The following is a 9,841-nucleotide window of genomic DNA, read 5'->3' on the forward strand; positions in this document are numbered from 1 at the left end:
TGCATTGTGTTTTTAATGATGCAACTCGGCATTTCCCACAGACCAAAAATACGTTTGCATTTCCAGATAGATCAATAACACGAAACTATAGCACAGCTGCTTTAAATTTTGGCCAATCACTGCATACTTCCGTGGGGAGTAGATCTTCCCGCCAAAAAGCGGGAGCTATATAGGCCAATTAAAAAGGTTAAAGACATAGCTATTAAGAAAGGAAGAACCAAATTGGCTTGTACTTTCCAGAAAAGGTGGGACCATGAAAGATGCCGAAAGATTGTGGAATGTGCACTAAAAAACAGCGCGGTTACCGTAGAACTAATCTTCCCAGCTGATACAAGCAGACAAAGGCAATATGCAGGAAAAAACTCGCGACCACCGTCAAAAATTCCATCTGAGGCTGTCGTGGTAGAAAAATGGGACAGATCCTATTCGGAACTGCTTACAGCTGTGAAGATGGAAGTGAATAAACGACAACTAAGCAACCTAGTTAGCGGAGTAAGAAAGTCTAAAGATGGTAACCTAATATTGACAATAGAAAGGCAATATGGCACAGCAGCACACATGGCTGAGGCTCTTAAAGGCGTCAATGGTGATGCACTGATAAAATCCATAACCGGAAGTGAATCAAGAGCTATACTGCATATAAAAAACCTCGATGCAATCACTACCACGGACGAAATAGTAAACGAACTTAAAACATTTATGACAAGAAATAATCTTACGGGAGAGGTTAGAGTTAGCTCTCTTAGACCGTCTTTCAGAGAAACACAAGCTGCGACAGTTTTTGTCTCCAAAGAAATTGCACATAAATTTACGGAGGAGGGGAGAATCAGAATCGGGCTGGCGAGTTGTCCAATAAGAAAAAGAGTCAATATCACCTCGTGCTTCCAATGTTGGAACGTAGGACATATAGCTAAAGAATGCCCTGGGCCGAACAGATCTAAGCTGTGCATTCACTGTGGAGAAGAAAATCATCAACGAAAGGACTGTATGAAGAGCTTGCATTGTGTAATATGCCAGGTGTCCGGTCATAAACCGCTCAGCATGAGGTGCCCAGTCTATAGGAGGGCTGTATTACAAAGCGTGTAGTATCCAATCTTGAAAAATGGTAAAAATTCTCCAAGTAAACTTAGGTAGACGATACGCTGCACATGACATGTTACGGCAAGCTATAGGAATGAGGAAAATAGACGTGGCCGTGTTAAGCGAGCCAAATAAAAAAATTGCTACGAGAAACAAATGGCAGACAGATGATAACTTGGACTTGGCGATACAAGTGATAAATAACTCTGGGCATTCCCAATACAGCGGCAAAGGCATCGGCTTTGTCTGGATAAACTACTTGGACATAGTTATATATAGTTGTTATATATTCCCAAATGAGGGCGAAGAAACTTATCTTCGTTTCCTACACCACTTGAAACTAAGTATCCGTAACCAAAGGAATCAATGTCTTATATGTGGAGACTTTAATGCCAAGTCGGTGATGTGGGGCTCACCCATAAACGACCACAAAGGGGATATCCTCTCGGAATGGTGCTCTGAACTGGACCTGGTCATGTTAAACAGAGGCACCATGCCAACATTCAAAAAGGGCACCAGCGAGTCCTTTATTGATGTCTCATTCGCAACGAGTAGACTAGCAACCAGAATCCTAAGCTGGGAGGTATCGGATGAAGAAAATCTGTCTGACCATAACTTTATTTTCCTGGACATAAAAGAAGATAGTGTAAGCGAGACGAACTCATCTGAACAAAAACCGAAACAACTAGGATGGAGTGTAGATCACACAAAAATTGAGGAATTCCTAATAACTCTGGAGAAAAGATTATTATCTGTAAAAAGTACCAAAGATATGACACCAAAAGCATGGTCCGAAATTATCACTGGCGCATGCAACAGTATCTTTATGAGAAAAAAAAAACTGGGAGCTAACAAGAAACCTGTCTACTGGTGGAAATCACAGACAGCCAAACTTAGAAAGGAATGTCTGCTTAAAAAGCGTACCATCGAGAAACCCGCGCAAGCCTGAAAAAAGCTATCCGGGAAGCCAAAAAACAGGCGTGGAAGAGAGTAGTGGATGATGTGGAAAATGACACCTGGGGCATGGGTTATAAAATAGCTACCAAAGCATTATGTTTAACACCATCTCTCCAGATCACAGAAGAATGTATGTTACAGGAGCCTCGGAAATTATTTCCTTCTCGACCAATAGTAACCTGGGACCTGATAGTGGTGAATCCAAAAGAAATACCACCATTTTCAATGGAGGAATTAGAAGAGGCAACTAATAGACTTAGGTCGAGAAGGGCGCCTGGCCCGGACTGGAATCCACCAGAAATTATCAAAAATGTTATCAGGAAATTCCCTGTGCAATCTCTTAACCTTATGAACCGCCAGCTCTATAGAGGAGAATTCCCAAAAATTTGGAAAAAGGCAAGGTTAGTTCTTATAGAAAAGCTTCAGAAACAAATGGAAGTTAAATCGTATCGCCCGATTTGTTTGGTGAACGGTATGGGGAAGGTCCTGGAACAGTTGCTAAAGGAAAGGTTAAATACAGAAATAACGAGAAAAGGGGGACTGGCCAAGCTGCAGTTCGGATTAACCAAAGGTAAATCAACAGTCGACGCTGTGAATGTCGTGCTACAGGAAGCAAAAAATGCAAAGGCTTTCGCTTGGAAAAATAGAAAATTATGCCTCCTTGTCACGATCGATGTAAGAAACGCATTTAACTCTGCGCCGTGGCCTGGAATTGTGGACACTCTTAAATACCAAAATGTAGCGCCTTACCTGATACGCATAATAACAAGCAACTTTAAGGATCGGGAGCTGATGGTGGGCAATAGCCATACCATGGAGGTGACCTGCGGGGTCCCACAAGGATCTGTACTGGGGCCGACTCTTTGGAACATTTATTACGACCGAGTACTCAGACTCGAAATGCCACAACACGTGAAAATAGTTGGGTACGCAGACGACCTCGCTATAGTAGCAACTAATAAAAGTCAGGAAACGCTGGTGACATTGGCTAATATCGCCATTCACCGTGTAATGGAATGTTTAAAGAAAATGAATTTAGGACTTGCGCCTGAAAAGGCAGAAGCAGTGCTAATGATTGATAGCAAAACTGTGAAAAAAATCACAATTGAGATCATGGATACCCATATTGCCACAAAATCCGACACTAATTACCTAGGCGTGCATATTGATCAAGGAACTACAATGAAACGGCACATCATCAACGCATGTCAAAAAGCAGAAGCCTCGGCTGCTGCCTTAAGTAGATTAATGCCAAGACTACAAGAACTAACATCTACGAAGAGAAGATTATTGAGTTTAGTGGCTCATTCCATCCTACTTTATGCGGCACCTTTTTTGGGCTAATGTTCTAAAATACAGGAAGTACACAAATATGATGCTAAGGATCCAAAGGAAAATGGCTATTCGAATATGCAGTGCTTTCAGAACGGTGTCAACTAGTGCGGTGCTGGTATTGGCAAACATAATCCCAATAGATCTGCAGGTGAAAGAAAGGGAGAAAACGTACGGGAAAGATAGGGCGTTCAAGATAACCGCGAGAGCAACATCTCTTGAACATTGGCAAAAACGGTGATCGGAGTCGACCAGCAGTGGTCAATGAATCCAAAGACTAATCCCTAATATAATACCTTGGTGTAACAGAAAACATGGAACTCTTAACTACTATCTCACCCAGCTCCTCTCAGGACATGGTTGCTACATGGCTTACTAATATTAACATCCACCACAACGTTACAAAACAATCCCACTAACATAAAACGTTAAGGTCAATAAAATATCCGGATTGATAAAATATTAAAAGATGAAAAAAAGGCCGATTTGTTACAAATGACACTCCGTATTGTCGAGAAGGAAAACTAAATGTGCGGGAACTTATTAACAATTCGCAATAACCTAAAAAAGCCACAACCAAAAAACCAGTCAATGATACCAACTGTTCAGCTAACCATAACATGTGTAAAACACCAAACAAGGGAGGGAATTTTAAACAAGAATTCTTTCAAATATGCACCCATTGTACACTATTTATATAACTATGTTTACATTATTGAAGTTAACGTTAAGGGTAATTAGAAACAATCCTTCAAAAACGGGGAGAAAGAAACAAAGAAAGGAAACTGTTTTTAAACATTAATAGCAACAAATTTAGCAACCCACTACAACCTAACCGTATCAAAAAACTCTGGTAGCTTATGGTTCGCAGTACGACTCTGATTAAGAAGATAGGTGTAGATGCTACTAAGACCCTCAACATCCTTCTTTCTGTCGAGGCTATTACTACAACAGTTAATATAACACATCTCTAAAAACTTACGTTTGAAAAGGTTCTTTTCACTCTTTAATACTACCGCTTCATCGTACATGACGCTATGTCCGGTATCATTGACATGAGCACTTAAACTAGTAATATTTGGTTTTAACTTACAATCACTTTTATGAAGTGTTAGCCGTTTTTTTAACTTCTGTGAAGTATGACCAATGTAAATTAAATTGCAAGAGCATTTAATGCAATATACAACGTTTGACTTATGTAACGATGGGGTAATGTCTTTAAGATTGGAATAGAAAGATATATATATATATATATATATATATATATATATATATATATATATATATATATATATATATATATATATATATATATATATATATATATATATATATATCAATGGAACGCATAAATAAGAAAAAACATCTAACCGATGATCCCATCGCAAACCTAGTGTTTTTAGTATTTTAAGAAAAGAAGGTTCAGCCTTATCGAAAGCGCATGATTACTGAACGTCCAGATGGCAGAAAGTCCTTTATAAGATTTGGACGGTTATTTGCTCATTTGCTTAAATTAAATCACACTCGTTTTATAACCTGGATGATTCAAGATTGAAGTGATAGGGTGATTCTAAGGTAGAGCTGTCAGTTAAAACATCACATCAGTTAAGACAATCTCTTGGAAAGCGTTGAGAGCTTTCTCTCATCTAAAACCAAAATTACGAAAAAGCTACGTCGATGATACTTTCGTTATTTGGGCTCATGGTGAAGAATCCTTAGTAGATTTTCTTAGACGTTTAAACTCTATACTCTGTATTAGAAACTAATAATAACCTCCCATTCATAGGTAATCACTGTTGTCCTTCCTTACATTCAAAACATCAATGATCACATATCAATAGTTCTAAAGAAACATTACTTAATAAACAGATTTAAGGCTTGTCCAAAAATCTCTCAACATTTCCGATCCGCCAAAGACAAACTTTCATGGATTGGAGAGACCAGACACTATTTGCCTTAACACTAAGGCAAATAAACTCATCAGCAGTTGCCGAACACAATCACGAAACCGGACACAAAATTTTATTCGATAAAACTAAAAGGCTTGCACGAAATCAATTTTTCTACCAACGAAAAATCCCAGAGTCCATAGAAATCTATAAACAACCTAACAATCTTACCGCGACTCAGATCTTTACCTGGCACCAATATGAGAATCAGTCATCTGAGAGGGTGATTATCCATTTAGCTCCGGCCCCCTCAAACAATATATAAATAGGTACAGAGTAAAATGCGAGCCAGTTCGGAAGCCAACAGGATGATTGACTCACCCAAAAACCGACGCAGGAGGAGTCCAGAAGTTTTGTAAAAAGCCTGTGGAAGTTCCTTTGAAAAATCTTTTACATTTATAAATTCGACGTAGGCTGGAACATATAATTTTGCGCGTGTCACTAGAGAAGTCAGTTTGTGAAGGCGCAACTTTAACAAAACTAGAAGTTGTTCTTTTAGGATTCTGGTGCAAATATGGCTTAAAATTGGGTTTCTCTTTAGACGGAACGAATTTTGAAGTACAATGAATGTATTCCCGAGCTATTCAATGGCGTTCCAAAAAGTAGTATAGCTGGTGGTAAGTGGTAACTCCAGATTTAAACTATTTTCTTGTTCAAAGTCGGTTCTAGTTTTTAAATCAAGTAAATTTAACAACATGTTAAACAAAAGAAATTCCTAGTTGTGCACGGGTAAATTAAGTACTCTTAGAGAAACACTATTTTCAGAGAAAGTATTTAAAAGATATCTAAGATCTTTTGAAGTAGCCTTCTGAAGAGTCGGCGTGTTCGAAATTTCGTGATAGTACTTAATAGCTAAAATTCGTTTGTTCTGGTACCGTGTCTTCAAAGTTTTATACGCAATCTTATAATTTGCATTTGTTAAAGGAATACCTTTTAGTAAAGTCAAAGGTTCTTTTTCTAATGAAATTAAAATATGCTGAAATTTCTCAACATCGCTTAAATCATCATAATTTATTAAGCTGTTAAATAAATCGTAGAAGCTTGGCCAATCTTTATATAAACCCCTCAAACGTTCGTAAAGGAATTTTAGGCATTCTTGCTATAACCCTAGAAGAAGACCCTGCCTTGATTGGAAACATTTAAAGTATTTGAAGCCGACCTGGTAATTAAAAAATCGTACTTAATTTCTTTAACCTTATAATAAGCTTCGTCTGCTGCAATCCTCATGGCTTCGTAGGTTAAAAATTCATTGTTTATAATTAATAAAATTACGGTATTGTGAGCCGTTTGAAACTCCTGGTAAATATTGTCAATCGCATCAGCCCTTGCCAAAAATGAACAACGCAAAGATTCATCCCCAGCAACTGCTTTTCCAGCATCAAGCGATTTGTTGACACGATTATAAGCTAAAGTGCGCTTTAGATTAAGCTCTATTTAGTGTATCTTCCATTGTAAATATTAATTTTAATAGAAGGAAGAAGTGTAAAGTGAGAAACACAAAATATAGTCAGTAGTTCTTTTATAGGTACAGGTAGTAATACATTTATCAGCTATCTAAATCGATATGAAGAAACCTGCGATCGGAAAAAACAGATTTTTTTTAATAAAATACGCAATGAGGCAGTAAGTATCGACACGCGTACAGATCAATACAGGTTTGGTGCATTGTCAACAAAACATGATTCACAAATATCAGCTGTCTAATAATCGAAATTCAAATCAACTGTTATCTATTTATACATGTAAGCGATATCTTTTGTATGGCCGCCAAAAGTCACGTATGCTGAGTCAGGACGGACGAGCGGCTTGCCGTTCCAGCTACGCAAAATAACGAACGGCAGTACGACCTCCGATCCGATCCGAAGAGACGAAAGCAACCAATAATGTAATAGGTGTTCCAATACAAAAGTGCTTTGGGTTTTGGGGAGAGTTTTATTCAGGTTTGACACCCTCGCGGCACCCCTTAGGTTAACATGAAAAGTGGGATAGTTCCGTATCCACTGTTGCAAAAGCAATTCCAATTATTGTAAAAAATGGCGGCAGACAATTGCACAAACGGTGCCGTGTTCAATCTTTCAACATATTTGAACAGATATAATGTGTCTAATCCTAAACTTTCGGAAGGTACAGTGCAGTTGCAAGATATTGTAATTGATTTAATCGCTGCCCAACAACAACAAATTGCTCAGTTGACGAAACAAACAAAGATGGCGATGAAATCATCGTCACATTCACAGAAAACGTCAACGCCCAACCTTCCCGTAGCAGTTGGATCAAGTAAGCAAGCATCAACATCAACATTCAAATTAACCAGCTACGATCCGGATAACAGGCGCTTACGCTGGTTGAAAGAGGCTATGAAATTAAAAGACGAATTAAACATCAACGATAATTTAATGATGGCTAAAGCAGACGAGGCTATCGATACTGTTGCGAATGGCGATAGATCTTGGGAAAATTTTTGTACTGACCTCATCACTGCGTTTTGTTATAAAGAAACACCCGGGGCTCGAACATTTAGAGCTGCTAAAGTGGTAATTTTGATTCTTTGTGTGATTATGGAAATGTCGACTATGGTTTATATCACGCATAAGTTCGAACCTCACTCCATATTCAACTACCTCAATCCGATTGTTCGGTTATGAGATTACTGAGCAAATATAATGCAAGATGAAGTGCAAAGCGTGTGTTGGAAATTGATGAGATGCCTAAAAGAAAATTTGTGGCCCCAAGGACACCATCGTTACACGTGCCGCAATAAACAAGAAGCGCTAAAAGCAATTCGAAAAGAGATTCCAGGTTCATCCAAAGTTACAATTTGCAACCATTGTAAGAAAATTGACAACAGCGAAAGAGGTTCTTGGTATAATAACATGAAACCTAAAAAGACATTTTTATAAAAAAAAATATCGCCATTTGAACGCAAGACCAACAGCGACGTTAGTGTTGAAAAATATGACGTTCTTGATGCGATAATGAAAACAGACGATAAGGTCCGTGCTTTTTCGGGATTTGGGACCCAAATTGTTTAGGCTATTGGTCTTTGTAATTTAACAGCTATTGTGCCGATGTTGAATTTGGATATTACTTACGCGATCGTACCGAATACTTTTATTCCAGGGAACATTGACCTAACTATTGGATGGCATGTTATCAGTCGACCTTGTTTATGAATAAAAAAGAAACAATTTTTGTATTCGTATTACACCATAACCTGCTCAATATTTCGAACATAATGACTTCAAAAAGAGCGGGTAATATTGTGATTAATCAAGTTCACTTAAAAGAGGACTTGAAATTACTACCGAACATATTGTGACTGGTGAATTGACAATAAACTTAAAGGACACTACTCCAGCGACCTGCTAGGTTGGCATATGAAGAAAAACTTTAAGTTAAGACAATTGAGGCGAGGGTATAATTCGTGAAGTTCGATCAGAATATGCAAGCCGTATAGTTCGATCTTAAAAAAAGAATGGTGAAGTGCAAATGTGAGTAGGTATGCAAATCAACATGAGAGTCGTTAAAGACAGATACCTGCGGCACATATTCAGGATCAGATCAATGCTGTCTCTCATGCAAAATACTTTACTACACTAGATATAAAGTCAGGCTTCTATCAAATCCAAATTGGGGAGGGCCTCGTGGCTGTGGAAGATTCTCAGCTAGCCGGCGGAGAAAAATTGCACACAGAGGACCATTTACTGTACGTGCAGTACTACCTAATAACCGATATGCGTTACAAAAACAAGGAGGCGGACTACTGTAGCTGCTCATGAACAACTGCGTGCATGGCCGTCTACGAATGCACGAAAAGTCGGTAGCGTTCGATTATTTACTTTTTGATTGCTTATTTAAAGTTGAAAATAAAATAGTTTAACGAGAAGAATTTGAAAAATTATTGAATTTAGTGGCGATCACACTATAAGGTTTAAAAAAAAGTATAAAAGAGATTAATAATGGCGATCTCATTATGGAATAAAAAAAATATTTAAATAATGTTACAGTGCCAACCCCATTGTCGGTTTGTAATGAGTAAACAGTAACATTTACAAAAATTCTGTTGTTTCTAAAATTTTTCTCTCAGAGCAGGATGACCGTGTTAGATAATGAACGGCATGTCGTTCCAGCTACGCAAAAGAACGAACGGCAGTGCGACGTACACCGAAGAGACGAAAGCAACCAATAATGTGTGTTCCAATACAAAAGTGCTTTGGGATTTGGGGAGAGTTTTATTCAGGTTTGACACCCTTACGGCAGCCCTTAAGTTTACATAGATACTTCTACGTTGTCCGAAAAGCGTGAAGCAAGAACGCGGACGATGCTTTGTCCGTCATTAGTGGCACTAGTTGTTAAAAAGTGTCCAAAGAGCAAAATGGCGACAACGATATTAATAATTTACTAACGTTAAGTTAAAAAAGCCTTTATCCGGTCGATGAAGGAAGAAAATATTTATGCAGAAACTAAGAGAAAGTTAAATAAGTAAAACTAATAAATCTTCGATAACAAACTGCAATCCGAAT

General features: G+C 38.1%; 1 protein-coding gene across 1 annotated transcript; it reads left to right on the forward strand.

Moving 5' to 3' along the window:
• Positions 1 to 1,153: 1,153 nt before the first annotated feature.
• Positions 1,154 to 2,029, forward strand: LOC132696213 (uncharacterized). Its single transcript, XM_060660923.1, has one exon. The coding sequence runs from the start codon at positions 1,154 to 1,156 to the stop codon at positions 2,027 to 2,029; it is 876 nt and encodes a 291-aa protein (XP_060516906.1).
• Positions 2,030 to 9,841: the final 7,812 nt, after the last annotated feature.

Source organism: Cylas formicarius, unplaced genomic scaffold (genome assembly GCF_029955315.1).
Source record: "Cylas formicarius isolate icCylForm1 unplaced genomic scaffold, icCylForm1.1 PGA_scaffold_1__22_contigs__length_36826433, whole genome shotgun sequence".
NCBI lineage: Eukaryota > Metazoa > Arthropoda > Insecta > Coleoptera > Brentidae > Cylas > Cylas formicarius.